Below are 18,184 nucleotides of genomic sequence, written 5' to 3'. Positions count from 1 at the left end.
ATTGTGCATCCTTGGGTTGCCATGGGGTTGGGCCTTACTGCCTTCTTTACCTCCGTAAATAGAAGAGAAATGCACAAGATAGTCTTAGTTAAAAGCTTCATTGCCCCATGGTTGGGAGGGTACTTCTAGGCTTCTGTGACTGACAGCAGGCTGCCCCGAGCTAGCCTAGGGTTATCTGTTGGCTTGTACCTCTTCCTCAATAGGACAATTTAGTACACACTCAGCATAGGTCCTTGCCACGAATTTGCCACCTCCTCCCAGGGTGCGTGCACGTGCACACACACACACACACACACACACACACACACACATCAGTAGGTCAGGGACTGTCCAAGTAGCAATTAACTCTGGTAGGTGGAGCTGTCTGTGTGTTTAGCGTGGCAGATTTTCAGAATTCTGGAGTGGAATGATGCCTAGACCAGGCTTGGTCCACGGGAAACAGAGAGGTTATGTGACTTGCCTGAGGTCACACAAATAGTACCTGGAAACCCAGAGGCAGAATCTTTCCCTTGAGGAAGGAAGGACCCTGCACATAGCCACAAATGTAGACCGTGCATCTTTCCCCGACCTCTCCCAAGGGGACCGACAGCCTTTTACCTGGGTGACTGTGCACTGGGGGAAAGGAAATATTCATACTTTTCAAGGATTACTGGACACTGGCTTTGAACTGATCGTATTTCTAGGAGACACAAAATGTCACTGTGGCCTACGAATCAGCACAGGTGTTTCTGGGGGGGCCAGGTGGTCACTGGGACTCTGGTTCAGGTTCTTCTCACAGTGGGTCTGGTGGTTATTTCCCCATTCCAGAGTGCGTGCTTGAGATTAACCCATAATTGGAATACTCTGCAACCGGCAGAAACCCCTTCCTTCCCACTTCTAGTATCCCCACCAAATAATAAAACTTATATTATGGAATATTCTCTCCCTTTAACCAGCTTCCAAGAAAACAAAACAAGACAATAAGAGCAACAACAAAACATGTACCTAGGCCGAAGCATGTTGCAAGAGGCAGAAACCATACGATAAATCCACTAACACAAACTTTGTCTTGATTGACAAAGGTTCAAAAGGACAATTTTGTACTACAAGATATTTCTTCATAAGGTCTCTGAAGAGTGCACTAACCTCTGTACTAAAATGTATCACAATGAAAAAATAAACAAATGACAAACCCACCATGTACGGCAGGTGGCCACGGATCCTTTGACACTCCTCCCATAGACAGGAGATCTCTGTTCCCCTCCCTTGAATCTGGGCAGATTCCACCACCCCTTTGACCAATACAGTAAAGGCAGAAGTGATTCGCTTAGTTTATGGACTCAGCGGCAGCTTCTACTTGTCTCTTGGAAAACTCCCCCTTAGAGCTCTGAGGCCACTTATAAGCAGGCTGACCACCCTGCTGGAGAGACCACGTGAAGAGACCCTGAAGAGAGAGAGCCGCCCAGCTGAGCCCAGCCTTTTGGTCATCTCTGCTAAGGAACCAGATATGCCAGTGAAGCTCTCTTAGAACCTCCAGCTCAGCCCAGCTGCCACCTAAATACCAATGAGTGACTTTGAGTAACCTCACGTGGAACAGAAGAATTGCCCAGCCAATTCTGGCACAAATTTCCGACTCATAGATCATGAGCATAATATAATTGGTGCTTTAAGGCCCTAAATTTGGGTCAGTTTGTTAAACGGCAATAGATATTCAAACTATTATATACCGTGAGCCCCCAGAGAGAACTCAGGATCTCTCTTCCTCCTTCCGTTACTACCCAGCTATGTAACTGTACCAGGCAGAACTTGAAAAATGTCCTCCCTCCCCAAGATTCCAGGCTCCGACCCCCAGGACCTGTGGGTGTGGTGAGGTATCACTCCCAAGACTCTGTCCTGTTATTTGGCACAGTTGATGTAAAGACACTGAGATTATCTAGGTGAACCTAATTTAATTAGAGGTGCCCCTCTGAGAGCAGAGAGTTTTCTCTGGCCGTTGGCAGAAAGAGAATTCAGAGAGACCCAAAGCCTGAGAAAGACTTGCTGCACTTTTGTTCCTTTGAAGATGGAGTGGTCCATGTACCAGGACTGGAGAATAGCCTCTAGGAGCTAAGAGTGAACTCTGGCCAATGACCAGCAGGGAAAAAGTGACCTCAGTCCTGTAACCATAAAGAAGTGAATTCTGCCAGCAAGCAGCCTGAGCTTTGAAGTGGGTTCTCGACATCTTCATTTCTGCTTGTGAGACATCAGCAGAAGATCCAGCTATACCAGGCCCAGCCTCCCGACCCATGGAAACTGCAAGATAATAAATGCATGTTGCTTTCAGCCTCTAAATGTGTGGTAATGTGTTACAGAACAATACAAAACCAATATAGTCACTCTGGCCAAGACACACTCTGTTCTATTTTATTCTTTAATAAAATGACAGGAATCGATTAGATGATCTTTTAGGTTCCCTGATAGCCATGACATTTTATGATTTTGTAATTTTAGGCCATTTAACCTTCCTGAGCTTCAGATTCCTAAGGTAAAGCACAGGTGCAGGCCCAGTCCTGTGCCGGTTTTATTTTACCTGCTAGAGCTCAAGATTTCTGTAAACGGAGGTGCCCCTGTCTTATTCACCATCTACCAAGACCTCATGCATAATGCCTGGCACTTAGTAGGTGATCACTAAATATCTGCTGGATGAAGGAATGCATGGATAAATGAATGAAGATTCAGTATAAACATTAATGTACATATTCTTTGACAAGAACAAAGGGCTATGCCTATGTAGGATGGCAACAGAAGAAGGGGTGTTATTTCATAATGTTGGACCAGTCATTAATTTCTGTAAGCCTTAGTTTTCTCACCTGTACATGGGGAGTCTAATCCTTGTTCTAGCTCCACCCAACCCCCAGGTTATTATAAGAATCAGCCCTTTGCAAAATAAAATAATCTATACGTAAGGTATCTGTCTTATACATAAGGTATTTGTCTTAGTAATAGTTTACTTTTTAGAATTGGGAATATATCTAAGCCAAATGGGGTAAATTTATTCCCTAATTATACCAGAGACTGAGTACCTTCCTGCTGTTATTTTGGCCGCTGCTGGTTAGTAGTCTTGCCACCTCTCAGCAGGAGTTCTACCTGCTGGGATACAGAGCCATTAGCATCTGTTTAAGCAGAGGTGTTAGAAACTCAACTCAAGAAGTCTGGCTGAAGGATGAGGATCTCTAGTGTCAGGAAATCACAACCCGTGGTAGCACACCAAATAATCTGGGTCATTGCCTCTTAACCTGGAGTAACTCATTCTTTTCCAAGGCTGTGTGCTGAGGAACCCAATCCCTTAAAAAGAATTCAAAAAGAATGGTTCAATGGCCAAACAAGTTTTTAAAAAAATGCATATGACCCCTTCTCTATTTAATTTTTTTTTTAAATTCAACATTTCCTAAACTTATTCAATCGAAGACACCACTTCCTCCCCTCCCCCCATCCCTTCACCCCTTCCCAATATCCTATCAGTTCCCTCAAGGGAACTAACTTTTGCCTGCTTTTGACCAAGTGCATGTATTGTGAGATGAGACCATATTTATGGCAGTGAAGAGAGGCTTCTAATCCAAGGTTAGTTCGGTCCCCAGACCAGCCATATCAGTATCACCTGGGACCCGGGACCCATCCCAGACCTACAGAAGGAATCAGAAACCTTGGGGTGGGGTCCAGCCATCTGTGTTCAAAAGGCCCTCCTGGTGACTGTAATGCCCACGCCAGTTTGAGAACCACTGCCCTAACCCATAGGTCTGTGGTAAAGCTCATGTCAACACAGGAAAGAGACACTGAATCCTTTTACACCCGGGAGAGCGAGTCCATTGATTCTCTAGTTCATATTTGGAATGGCTACCAGAGAGCACTCCCTAAGTGCATTCCTTATATATCTTTTCCAATGGCTACTCATCACCTAAATGATAATATACAAACTCCACAGCTAGGTATTCAATCCCTCCATAATTTCATTGCAAAATACTGGTCTAATCTTATTCAACAACAATAAGGACAATTATTTAATGTTTGTTGACCATTTACTATATGCTAAGAACACTGTATATCTTTTTCTTGGGTAATCCTCACAATAACTCTGGGGAAGTACTGTTATTATCCTCATTTTACAGATGAGCCAACAGCTCTAGCATACAACTCACCAAGATTTTACACCAGACTGTCTGGTTCCCAAGCCCATGTACTCAATCTTGATTTATGGGCTTTCTCTGATCTTCTGCTTTCTCATTTCTGGATGAAATTAGTCTCACATTCAATTCATCCTAAGTATCTGTTGCTTTCTTAAATGGAAAACCATTCTCTCTACCCCGAGTTCAAAGCATCATCATCCCTCAACTTCCATCTCAAATGGTCCCTCACTTCAGTTCAGCAAATGCTGTGTCATTCTATGCCAGGCACTTTACCTGTTACTGGTGGCGGGGTGGGGGGATACACTGGTGAACAAGAAAAACAGAATCCCTGCCTTCACAGAATCTGTCGTCAAGTAGGAGAAGTCTAGGATTAAACACACAATTGCAAACGTGCCAGGTGGTAGAAAAAACTTCCACGCAGTATGCAGTAAAGACATACTGTTGACAGTGCAACCTGGTCCAGTGTGTCAGGACAAGCATCACTGAGAAATGGGGGTTTGATCTGAAATTTAAAGGATGAATAGAATAATCCAGGCAAAGAGAATAGGGGATTCTTATAGTCTTCCCGACAGGAATACCTTTCTCTCCTTTCTTACCTTTACTGCTATTCAAATTCCATGTTTATACAATGGGAAGCATAACAGCATCTATTTTACAGGGTTGTTGTAAGGATTCAGTGAGTAAATTATGTAAGGCATTTAAAGCTGTGCCTGGTACGTAATAAACAGTCATTATACATTAACTGTTATTATCATTATTTATTATTATCGTGGCGAGTTAGTAGGAATAATAGCCGCTGTCTCAGGACAAGCTCCTGAAATTGACCTGCCTGTAAGTGACTTGGCACACAACTGACACTCTCCCTTCCATCTGATCAGAGTGACGCGTGATGCTCTTGGCACACTGAATAGCCATGGCGGGTCGGTTACCCTCCTACAAAGCCCACGTGCTTCTGGTCCCTCCAAGTAACAAGGACATTTACCAAGAGTCGTTTTGTTTGTTCCCAAACCTGCTTCTGCCAGTTGTATTTGCTATTATGTTCCTGAGACCACAGTATTCTAGGAATGTGTCTTATACTTTATGAAAAGTATGTTTAGACCTCTATTTTTGTGTTTGGACAATAATTGTAAAACAGTACACAAAAGCATAAAAGTGTCTAGGGTGAGAAATAATATTAGCTTATAAATTGTATTTGCTTAAACACTAAAGATGTAAGCAAATTAGCTTTAAGTATGCCATTTAACTACTGCTCTCCTTTTTTCCAAAGCGATTAAAAAATTTAACTTTTTGAAATAAAAAAAAAGTCAAATAAATCAATGAAATGCAAGCATTTTTCTGTGGGAACTCATTTGAATTCTGTGGGAAAATTCCATAAAGACCAGTTGATGAAAGAATTGCCATTAATTTAAATAAAGGAGAAGTACCTGAAAAAGATTGGGAGGGCTCATAAAAATCTACAAACGTTTAGGTTGCTTCTTAAGAGTCTTTAAACTATTGCTCCACTTTGCATAGACCAAAGTTGGAAATACTATACAATTACCGGTGTGGTTTATGCAAGAAAGCCAGGAAAACACCAAATGGAATATATTATACAAACACCCTCAAAAAAGATTTTGGCCCTACCTCAAAAGGCTGGCCAAGAAATATATATTTATATATTTAAGTTAAAATAAATTGTGCTTATACATGTGCAGCATTGCATACATTTTAGCGTTCCTTATTTTAACTTTTTCTATTAATTGAGAAATTATTGGTTTCGAAATTTGTCTGATAAGGAGCCTGTGCTTGACTTCTTACTATGTGCTAAAAGTGGCATATATGTTCTTTTATTGATTTTCCGATGGTAGGTATCATGTTTATCTCCACCATGTCAATTGGAAAAATGAAGTTCAGATAACTTAATACTGTACCAACGTTCCATTGTTAGTAAATGGCAGTCTACACCTTGGTCTGTCAGATTCCAGAGTCTAAAGTCTTAAGTATCTGAAATTTCATTGCCTCTCTACTACGTTATTACATTTTGTTGGGCTCATGAATTATTTTCTCCAGTGGAAAGATCTGTCTCTTAGAAGCAGATATAGTGTCTTCATCAAAAATCTAGCATCTGCTACAACTGTGCTCTTGATTATATTAACATTGCATCTGTGCATTTCTTTATAGGTTATGAAGAGTTTTCACATATAGCATCCAAACTGACTGAGACATCAACTCCATAGGGTAGCTTTTCTTATTATCCTGATCATACAGATGAGGAAACACAGGGCTCAGGTAGGTTTCGAGATTTTTTGAGGTCACACATCTAATAAGTGGGAGAGCAGGGACTGTCAGCCTAATAAACTGACACTGACTTCAGCTCAATAAAAGATAAGAAGTCACACCCCTCTGCCCCACAGCAGGAGTCTGTGGAGATTAAATCCAGAGGCAAGTAAGTATAGGGTTCAGAGAGAAGAATCAAAATCAGTGTGGATACTGAGGGTTCTCATAATAGAGTTAACGATTATCCTGGTAGCTGGACTCTTTCCGTAGACACCAATTAAACTCTGTCTGGAGCAGGAAGTTTGTAAAAAGCTGACATGGGCTCAGAAGCTATGGCCCCAGGATTGAAGCCTGAGGTGGATGCCCCCAAGAGATTTTCATCTGAACAATGCATAATTACATTGTGCTTGTCGAAAGCCCGGATGCTGGGTCAAGTCCATGTGAATATGAGAAGTAAAAATAAACCAAAGACCAGGAGTCATTGGAAAAATGCCAATAATTATACTGCCTGCCCTCAAGTTAAAGTTCCATGAATCTCCTTTGTCTTACAATACTATAACCTCTACAAAAATTGGGACAGGGTGTGGGGAAAAATATCAGATCACACTGTCCTTAAGCACCTAGTTGGTGCTAGGAATTTTTTTTCATCTCACTGAATTTAGTAAACTCTTGGAAGTGTCTATTTTTGTCCTTTTTTTTTTCACTAGGGCGCATTTCCCAAAGTAGTGGACTTAACAACAGATAACTTGCAGAATTTGGATACAGGTCAATTAAAGACAATCTCAATTTGCAGTTTCCATTTTCCTGCCTGGACTGTCACAGTCAGAGGGCCTGAATTTTAATCACGCTCTGTTCACACACTCCCAGAGTGACCTTGAACACGTCACTTAACTCCCTTTGGCCTTAGTTTCTTCCTCTGTAAATGAAGAAGACAATTTAAACCACATACAATGTAGTATGTGAAAAATCTGTAGATTATTTGTATGGCAATGCATACAATTGTAAAATATTGTGTCAACATGTTTTGGGGACCCCATTCCAAGTAGAAAATAATTTATTTGCCCATTCATTGAGCACATTAAAAAAAACGTGTGCCAATTACCATGCTAGGAAGATATACTGCTAGAGTGATAAAAAACATGGGTCCAGATGTGTACATGGGGCTGACGGCCTCCCAGGAGAGTCAGGTGTTAATAGCCGGGTAAACAAAGGTACAGTGGTAAACTGAGATTTGGGCTTAATTTGGGAAATCAGATTGCTAGGAAAACATATTAAACAAGTCCTGATACAGCCTTTCAATGCAAGGAGCACAGGCTTTTGAGCTGAGATCTGAAGGATGCATAGACACTATTGCAGATAAGGAAGAAGGAAGAAAGCTTCAGGGAAGAGCCTGTGTGAAGCCTGTGGGGTGCGAGGAGGGCGCACACCTGGTGAACTGAAAGATTCGTGAGTTGGCTGAGCGAGACAAGAAGAGGTGTGAAACACAGAGTAAGAGGCAGGCAGAGGCCAGATCAGGACAGACCTGTAGGTCATCTTAAGAGTGTGCCCCTTCTCCTAAGAGCAGGGATTAATCACCAAAGGCTGTCAGCAGGGGTGTGACAAGATCAAACTTGCTTCTTAAGTAATAATCCTGACGGCCTCCTGGAACACAGATTGGCAAGTGGTCTGAGTAGATTTTGGGAGGCTTAGCTAAAAGGCTATTGTCATTTGGGGCAAAAGAAGACCTTAGTTTGAACTGTAGGCTCCTCATGAACATTGACTAGCATCATCAGAAAGCAATATGGTTCAAAGATTCAATTACCATTCTTGTATCACTATTTTGGAGTTGAACAGTTACTCTCTCATTCTCTGTGAGTGATATTTCTCCTAGGAGTTGGGAAGGACCTCAGAGATAACTGAGTCCAATTGTTTTAGCAAAAATTTAAAAATCACTTTATTTTCCCAAATGAGTTTTAATGCAGAATTCTCATAAAGAAAATGGCTAAAGAGCTGCTCTGGTTAAAGGTGAGGCGCAACTGTTCTCTGCTCAGCCTGTACTCTCACCCCTGCAAGGCTCCTTTTTTGCACCCAGTGTTCTCATTCTGGAGTATATGCCACAGACCCAGTGTGGACTTAGTCGGGCTCACACAGGGCCCAGCCCGGGGGGGGGGCGGACTTGAACTCAGGTCTTCTGGTTCAAACAAGTGTCCTTCTCAAAAGCACATCCTGAGGCTAGATAACGATGCTTTGAAGACAAAGACCCCTTCGCTTTTATCTTTAAGTGTCTTACAGTGTGTGGCATAGGACGGGAGACCAGGTAGTCAGTAAACATTTATGGAATTGCACAGAAGCCAGCAGAATTCACTGCTCAAGCTGATTTCGTGCTTCTTTTCTTTTTTCTCTCCCTCTCTCCCTTCCTCTTTTTTTTCCTTTCTCCCTCTCTCTTTTCTTTCCTCCCTCCCTCCCTGCTTCCTTCCCTCCTTTGCAATGAGAGGTGATTTCCATCACATTGCAGTTTGTGGTTTAGGCAGGTAATCTGAACACCCTGGATCATCCCGCCTCAGGGGCAGGTAGAAGAGCACAGATGTTACGGGAAAGGACTCTGCCAGGGTCTGAATCCTGCCTCTTATTTGATGTGTAATCTTCAGCGAGTCAATTAACATCTCTGGATCTTAACTTCCCCATTCATAACATGGGATGAGTTGATGCTGCCAGATGAGTTGTCATGATGATTAAATGAGGTGAAAGTGTGTAAGACGGTGCCCGAGGCAATAGAAATGCCTTAGAGTGTTACCTTGAGCCTAAACTCAGGCCCACCCTCTTCCTGATGAATTTAATTCCAAGTTCACCCTGCTTGCAGAGCCCCCTTTCACAGAGCACTCAGAGTTTACACAGTGCTGGCAGCCATACCATCTCAGGTGAGCCAGACAGAGACCCTCTGAGGCAGGAAGAAGAAATTATGCTGCCTGTTTTACAGATGAGAAAACCAAGGTTCAGAAAGTCTAGTAATAGTGACCAAACTCAAAGCCCACTTCCCAGTCTTTCCGCCTTTTTAACTGCAAAACAAGGATATCCTGGTAGCGAAACAATCCACAGGAAACCTCCCTGTGGGTCCCGCCTTTCCTTGACCTGTCTAACTGAAGTACTGTGGTCTGACTCTAGGGCCAGCTCCTGCACAAGCTAAAAGACAGTATCCCTGGGACCGCCCAAATTACCTAATACGTGAGGGAAACCCAGTCTGGTTGGGTGTTGAATTCCTCATTGGCAGGTGTGGTCTGGAATTAATCCTGCTACCATCATCCCAACAAGCACTGACCCTTGGGGGTGGGATGGGTCTTATTTATCTTAATGCTTCCAGAGCCCCACACAGAGTAAGTTCTCAGGAACGCCTTGCTAAATTGACCTGCACTGAACCTGACCTCTTCTCTGTACTTACAGGGGCCGTGTCTGATGTGTCTGCCTGGGCTCCAGAGTTGATTCAGGGTTCTACAACTGGTGCCATTTCTTGAATCTCAGCACACTACATTAGGGTCTATAAAACTCTACTCCTGGTCTGTCATCACCCACATGACCTTGAGGGGCTAACCCCGCCTGTGACATCATCATACACTCAAACCAAGGTGCCCCAACCAAGCACAGCTGTGTCTCCTGTGTCTGCTCACCTCCTAAAACCTGCGCAGGGCTCCTGACCGCTACACCCCCCCGTGGAGTCAGCAAGACCCTTCCAATCCTGCTACTTATCTGCCCTGGGACCTCGGACACGTTAATTCCGTCTCTGCCTCATCAGTTTCCTTACCTGTAAAACAAATCCAATCGCATCAACTCCACAGAGATAATGTGAAGATTAGATGAAAAAAAATATACGTCATCATTATCGTCAACACTCAGACTCACTGAATATTACTGTGGGCTAAGCAATTTGTATGCAAAAATCAGTGCCTGGTAAAAATAAGAAAAAGAGCTTAATATGTATTGAGTGTTTTCTATGTGCCAGGCCCTGTTCTAAACAGTTCATGTGGGTTCAAGCATTTAATCCTCACAACAACCTATGAGATTGGCACTATTATTAGCCTCATTTGATAGATGAGAAAACTGAGGCTCAAAGGTGGTAGTAACTTCCCCAGGGTTATAAGGTGAGCAGGCAATAAATCTGGGATTTGAACCCAGGCAGCCTGACTCCAGAATCTTTATACGTAGCCAGCTCTATTGCCTATTATAATAGCTGCTCAGTTAAGTGTTTGTTATTGCTCTGTGATTGTGATTATTATTATCATTCATCTTATTTGCCCTACATATAGGATAGTCACCTCTACCTCCAGTTATACTCAATTTATCCTGCGGTGCTTAATCTCCAAAAAGATTTCCTCTGCCCCCAGTGACCCACACCTCCCAGTATTCACCCACTTGAATCTGGGCTGGGCTTTTGGCCAATAGAACATGGTGGAAGTGATACTCTCTGACTTCCAAAGCTAAGCTGTAAGAAGCCTTGCCGTTTCCTTTTAGTCTCAGGAGGCTGTCGTGTTTCAAGAAGCCCAGGCCACCTGGAGAGGGTACGTGTAGAGCCAGCATCCTGCCAGCCCTGGGAGTGAGCCATCTTGGACGTCCAGTCAAGGCCCCCTGTGACCCCAGCCCCAGCCAACCTGAGGGAGCCCCAGCTGTGCCCAGTCAGTCTACAGAATCCTGAGAGTTGATAATAGGTATTGTTTTGAGCCCAGAAGTCTTGGGTGAATTGTTTGGCAACAGCTGATAACCAGAACCCCCCTTTTGCCATCCAGCTCAATATTAAAGTTCCAGTATGCCTTCCAACCAATGATCTATATTTGACTTCTCCCTAGATTTTATAGGTAAACACCTCTTTGAAGTAACAATAAAATAATATTTATTGCCCTTGGGTACATTATTAAACTGTCTGTGCCTGAGGGTCCCTTATGTGTAGAGTAGAAATAGTAAGATAGTAAGAGTACCTAGTTCGTAACGTTGCAGTGAGGGGGAAGTGACTTAATTCAAACGAGATGCTTAGAACAGTGCCTGGTCTTTAGAATCCACATACAGGTGTCCCCTGCTTTTCAAAAGTTTGCTTTATGCCACTTAGCTTTTACAAAAGATCTTACAAGAGACATGTTTTCACTAACCTAAAGAAATCCAAAGATTTTAGCTTTTATGAAAAAAGGTAATTGCTTCTTTGCTTTATGGCATTTCAGCTTATGAAAGGTTTCACAGAAAAGCTCTGTTTTCGGATAGCGGCGGAAACCTGCACTAAGGTGACAACTCTCTATTAACTGAGTCAGGCTTTTTGAATTTTAAAATCTTGATCCTCATACTTAATCTGAAGGCTAGTGTAATTATCCCACGTTGCAAAATGAGGTGCAGGGACTTACAGAAAGCCCTGTGGCTAGTAAATGGAGCCAGGATTTGGATCCAGTCCGTGTGCTGCTAAAGACCCAGGCTCTTTCTCTCCCCCACCCCCGCCCAACAATGCCACCCTTCTTGACACAAGTGGTGGTACCTGCTTGGTGGACTCAGCCCCCAAGGAGCCCAGGACACAGACAAATCGCAGGAGAGCAAGTGGTTCATTTGCAAATTCCAGCTTGCTCAGCTCAGGTGGCCCAAGGTCCCTGGTGTTAGCACCTCTATCTGACACTGCTTCGTGGCAGGGAGGTGCCCTGCCTGCTGGTGTGAGAAACGCTCATTAAAGCCTCTGGCTCAGATGGCAGGAAGCAGCCCACAGCCAGCAAGGAGGTTCAGTTCTCCTGGGAAGGCTTCAGACGAATCAGCACAGAGCTGCACTTCTGTGTCCCCTGCTCCCCCCAGTATCCAATACCTACTAAATGAACATAATTGAGTGACATGCCACAGTGGAATTCCAGGCACCCTCTCCAGGTGAGTGAAGGAGGGATGTAATGATTAGGGCAAGTTTCCTCATCTCAGGAGGAGAGATGACAACACTGCGAGTCCCATCTTTGCAGGTCCCAGCGGTGGCAGGATATTTCTAGCTGTCTGTGCCTTGCAGAGGAAGAGCAAATTACAGATGTGGACAGATTTTGCACTCAGAATAGTGAAGCGACCTGCTCAAGGCCCACAGCTTGCTAAGGTTAGGGTGCAATCTCATCCAACCCCCGATTCTGTTCCGTGTTCTTCCCGTTACCTGATTTTGTCCCTCCTTCCTCCCTTCTAAGGCCTGTCCAGCTCCTCTCTCCTCTGGAGCCCTCCTGAGCCTTCCCTAGACCCAGCGTGCCCAATGGTGCTCTATACTCTGTGCCCTGGATACTCCGCTCACCTTTAATAAATGTGTCTTCCCCGTGTCTTTGGGCTTCTGGACTATCCGCTTCATTCTCTGGAGTGACAACCAGCAACAATGACAGGTGCTTTTGTTTAAAGTCTGGTAATGGTTAAGTGTTAACTCTTTTGCCCAGGTGCACAGCCGGCGTGGTCAGCCTGGGGATGCAGCACTTCTTCACTTAGGGGTCTGACCCAAAGCCACCGCTTGTGGTGTCTAGGCTCAATTATATCCCCCCAAAATCCATACATTCACGTCCTCACCCGCAGTATCTCCGAATGTGACTCTATTTGGAGATAAGCTCTTTAAAGAGGTAATTAAGTTAAAATGAGGTCATTGAGGTGAGCCCTATCCCGATAGGACTGGTGTCCTTATAAGAAAGGAGGATTAGGACACAGATACACAGAGAGAAAAGACCCTGTGAAGACACAGGGAGAAGATGTCCAGCTACAAGCCAAGGAGAGAGGCCTCAGGAATAACCAATACCTCAGTCTCAGACTTCCAGGCCCCAGAACTGGGAAAAAACCATTTCTGTTGTTTAAACCACTCAGTCAGTGGTAGTTAGCTACGGCGGCCCTAGCAAGCTAATATATGCGGGGAGTTCTTCCTGACCGCCAACAGGACTCCTCCTCACTCCTCCTTTAAGAGACATCTTTCACGGCACTGTTCCCAAGTTCACTTCCGAATCTCCCCCAGTGCCCGATGCAGGTCACGTGACTGAGGCCCAGTGGGTCTAAATGGAATCCACTTCAGACCCTCACTCACGGTGGCAGTTTGGGCCAATTGTCACAGATGACAAGGGAGCTATTTTGTGACTGGGCCCCTTTCCTAGTCCCTGGTTCTGCAGCATTTCAACAAGTAAGCCACTGCCGCCGAAATTCCATTTGTTTCACAATGATCACAAGCTAGATGAAAAGAAAGGGGCTCCAAGTTGGAGGGAATGGGGAGAACAGAGATGAGGATGGACGAGTGCAAAAGGAGAAGGTTTTATTATGGGAAATAGAAGAAAATCTGCTGACTAATGTGTGGGTTTTAGGTTAACGGGAACTTAAAATAAGGGGCCCTCCATATTGGCTGGTGTAATCAGGAAAGACTTCCTGAAGGAGGAAGCATTTGATCTGAGTCTAGAAAATCGAGAGGAACATGAGTGCTTGGGTGAGGGTGGTTGGGACAGAGGAGGACTTTTTAAAGAGTTTGGTGCTTTTTAAATTTTGAGTGCACGTAGAGCAGGGTGATTAAGAACACAGCACTTAGAGTCAAAGAGTCGGGGTATCTAGTCTCTTCTTCTCATATCAGCATCGTTGACTTTTGGGGCCAGATCACTGTTTGTTGTGGGGACTGCAGTAGCACTCACATGTGTTATGACACTCAGAAATGTCTTCAGACCTTTGTAAATGTTCCCTGGAGACAAAGCCACCTCCATTGAGAACTACTGACTTACACTGCTGTTTTGGACCAATTCCTTGCCCTCTCTGAGCTTCAGTTTTCTAATCTGTACAAGGGGGGTAGCAACTGTGGATAAAATATGTGGCTGACACAGAATCTGTAAAGTGACGGTGACTTAGCCTCAGTCTTTTTAAGAGTGGATCTATATTCATTGAATAAAGTTGAATGTGGAATCCCCAAATATGAAACAGATGAAAGCATCACTGCTCTGGCAGAAGCAGGGTGGATAGACCCCAAGCCTGCCTTCTTGCTCTTCCATGATGCCTTCATGGAAACCCTGGAGACACAAATACAGAAAACCCCCAGATGTAGCTCATGAATGCCCTGGGAGAGTGGAGTCTGAGAGACTTGGATTTGAATTCTAGCTCCTTCTCTGTGGGTCCCTGAGAGAGTTGATAAACCCTAGGTGCTATGAAGGCATGAGCCCTGTCTGGCTTGTTCACCCCTGTGTTCTCCATCATCATTCTTCAGAATACCTGGTACATCGAGAGCAGGGCTGGGACTAGGGTGAGGCCAGCAAGGCAGGTAGGTATTTGAGGAGGCACTCCCTCAGGTGAGGACCCTGTCCTCGCGTGACCGGGGACGGAGTGCTTCCTTCATGGTAGGTGCCTCCTTTGCTTCACTCAACTCCAGCCCCTGAGCAAAGGCCCTCAGTCAATAAATTGTTTGATTCATCACTTAACCCAGTTTCTTCACCGTTAAGATGGGGATGCTAAAATCTGCTTTGCCAAGTAATTTTAAAGTTAGATAATACATTTAAGCAACCAGAATAATGTCACATAGCAGTCAGGGCTACTGCTAATTTCCTTCGTCTGTCAGATGGATCAGACAGCCTACAGAGGCTGAAAGTTCAGGGTATTTTCAGGAAACAGAAATCCAGTGCAGCCAGAGCCAGTAGGGGAGAAGCCAGAGACAATCCAGAAAACTGTGGGTCTGGACCATGCAAGGCCATGAGCTCCAGATACATCTTCTGTGGTACCCGTGTGCCTGCACCAGGTCTGAGCCTGTGGAGGTGGTAGGCGGACCAGCACTTACCTCTCTCTAGGCAGCTGGTGGTTGGGATTGTGGCGGCAGCGGACGCTGAGGCCGAAGAGCTTGCGGGCGGTGCGCTGGATCTTCTGCCTCTGGGCCTCCGTGGCGCTCTGCAGGAGCTTGTAGCGGTTCTGCAGGTCCCAGTCGTTGCCCCAGTGCTGATGGATGCTCCCAATGGTCAGGAAGTGGTTGCTAGGGAGACGCTTCATGAACGATTTAAACTCATCTAGCAAGAGACAAAGGCCAAGAAGGCGGGCTGAGCATGACACAGCCCCCATCTGAGGCGCAAACGCTTAGCCCCGTCCACAAGCAAAGCAGGCGCACAATAAAGCCAACTTGTTGGGGGCCTGTAAACATGGCACCAGCCTGCTCCACTCCTAGCAGGCAGTGAAGAGGCCACTGTGTTTTCATTGACGGGTCTTTTACTTTGCTACCGCAGGTGTGAACCTGCATCCCGCACCCTTGCTTCAGACAGGGCTGCCCAAACTTCTGTCATTTGAATGCCAACTTTATGACATTCACATATCACTTGTACTTATATTTACTTGTACTTATCTTTGAATCAATTAAACCAAATTTTTATCCAATCCAAGTAGAGAATCACTAGCAAATGCCCTCGTTAGAACGGGAGCTATAAAAATAAAGCTGTAAAAATAAATATAATGAAAATGATATTAATAAATTCTAGCCAAACGCTGTGGCCTGCTAAATGACCGAACCCCTGTGCCTGCTCTCACTTTGAAATTTAGGAAAGGAGCAAGCGATAGATGTGAAAGGACATTAGCAGCAACTGAGACGTTCTCTTTGATGTAATCTTCAGGATCGACGGAGAACTGACATCGATCACCCTCCCCACTGTGTGCCCCACTCTCACTGGAGGCTGCACGTGTGGACCACCTTACATCAAGTCACATTTTGGGAAGCTCCAGCTTAAGATATGGAGATGAACTCTTGGGTCTCCTGGGTGAAGGTTTCTGCCTCAGTTTGTGATGCTGAGTTCCAGTGTGTCAGCTTGTGCTACAAGGTGACACAGCCTTAGAAATTATCTAGGTCAGCTTTCTTGTTCTACATTTGGAGAAACTGAAGCCTCGAGTGGGAATATCATTTTCTGAAGGTAGAACAGTCCATGAGTAACAAGAGACAGGCCTAAAACCTGAGGTGTTGTTTTCTGATCTAATACCTCCTACTTAATCCCCCACTCGACTATTGGGAAAATTAAAAACTTAAGGGGTTGATCATTTTGCAGGAAAAAAAAAGGCTAAATGGTTGGAATATCTATCTATCATCTAGCTAGCTAGCTAGCTATCATCTGTCTATTGATATCTGAAGCTTGATACTTTCCATAAAACCTACAAGGAAATTGCAGGTATATTAGGCATTCTTTTTTTTCTAAAAAATGCCTTCAAAGCTCTCCATAAGCACCAGGGTCAGTCTTAAACATCTACAATATATAAGTGATTTTATAGCAAACGTACGAGGTGGGTGCTTTTAGTGCCCCCTTTTATCGAAACTAAGACACAGAGAAGTTAATTAACTTGCCAAGGTCACACAGCCAGCAAATGGTAGAATTAGAACTCTAGACTGGCTCCGAATCTTATGCTCTTATGTAGCATATTACACTTACTCTCAACACATAAAGAGGATCAGTGAATTGAGAGGAAAAAAACTATATATTTTTTAATATGTTAGTATCTTTTATGTTAAGGTGCTGAAACAGGAGTCTCTGACTCCTCAGGAACCTCGTTACAGACAGTCAGACATGCATGAGTTCAAACTGATTCTTGACCCTTGGATGGCTGTATAAGCATTATTCTCTCAATGCCTCAGTTTCCCCATCTGTCAATAATAGCATCTAATTCAAATCTTGAGAGACGCTGTCTGCCTAAATCGTTTTCGATATCCAGAAGGTGCTGAGTGGATGGCCGTGTAAGATTGGGAGGATAACACATGACGGTACTGATGGATTTATTCAGTGGGCTGGCTGGGGGCAGGGGACTGGCCCTAACGACCCTGCTGCTTTGGCCAGTCCAGCTCTCCCCGCCATACAGCTCACCCTGCAGAGGGCTCTGTTGACCTCGGAGGAATAACAGTCCTTTGAAAGAACCAAAATTTGGGTCAGATACGAACACCTAATTAAAAAGTGAAAATGATTTCATTTTCTTGACTGAAAGTAGAAGGGTTCCCTCCCAATAAAGGAGGCGTAGACCCCCATTTATGTGTGTAAACTAGGTCCTATGTGACCACTAACCCTCGAGCCATGAAGGAATCAATGGCTTTGACCTTTGGCCAGTCGTTAATTCCTCCAAATTACTTGGGGCTGAGTCATTAAGGTTACGGGTTGCAAAGGAAAAGGAGGAAAGTACACATGTACAAGCCACATACATGTGTGGATGGATGGCTTTGTTTTTATGGGTACAAACATTTCAAATGGATGAGTCCAGGATATCTAGAGGAAAGGTGTGCTTTTGTGGAGAGACAATCGTGACACAGAAATCATTTCTGGGGCCTTTCAGCTTACCCTGCAGCATCTCAGCCTTCTCCATTTCCTCCCACACCCACCCACTCAAAGTGGCTTCTCTTCCTTGGGCGTATGGATTCTGTGCTAGGGATCCCTACTACTTGTGCACACAGCCTACACCCGCCTCTGCTTTTTAGCAATCAGCAGAAACTCTTTTCAAAAGCATTTTATCAAATGCTTCTTTTGTTTGAGGCCAAATAATCATCATAATACATTTCCATCATGAACCTCTCCTCTTTCATGGATTCCCAGGATTTTAAATGGACTAATGGGTGCAGGTTCCTAAGGCATCACAGCTCCCTCCACTCGATGACCCCGTGAGAGCAGAATCATGGATGCATTCTGCGCTCCCAGAACTGGGGGGAGGCCTAGAGATCATGGAAACCGGTGGTTTTCAAACACAGCGCTCTACAGCTCAGCTTTTATCTGTGGTACACAGTGGCTCCAAGGTAAGATTTTGTTTGATCAAAGGGTTTCTTGGCTAAAGATTTAAATAAATTCAAATATTAAAAACACAAACATGTCCTCTCATTT

General features: G+C 44.4%; 1 protein-coding gene across 1 annotated transcript in view; it reads right to left on the bottom strand.

Annotated features, from left to right (window-relative positions):
* BRINP1 (BMP/retinoic acid inducible neural specific 1) overlaps positions 1–18,184 on the bottom strand; it is a 196,992-nt gene that overhangs the window by 10,666 nt on the left and 168,142 nt on the right. The window contains exon 7 of the mRNA XM_024126435.1: positions 15,136–15,358. Within this exon, the coding sequence (XP_023982203.1) occupies positions 15,136–15,358 (223 nt within the window). The remainder of the gene's footprint in view (positions 1–15,135; positions 15,359–18,184) is intronic.

The sequence above is a fragment of the Physeter macrocephalus genome, chromosome 9 (assembly GCF_002837175.3).
Source record: "Physeter macrocephalus isolate SW-GA chromosome 9, ASM283717v5, whole genome shotgun sequence".
In the NCBI taxonomy this organism is placed as follows: Eukaryota; Metazoa; Chordata; class Mammalia; order Artiodactyla; family Physeteridae; genus Physeter; species Physeter macrocephalus.
This window is presented reverse-complemented; position numbering and strand designations above follow the sequence as displayed.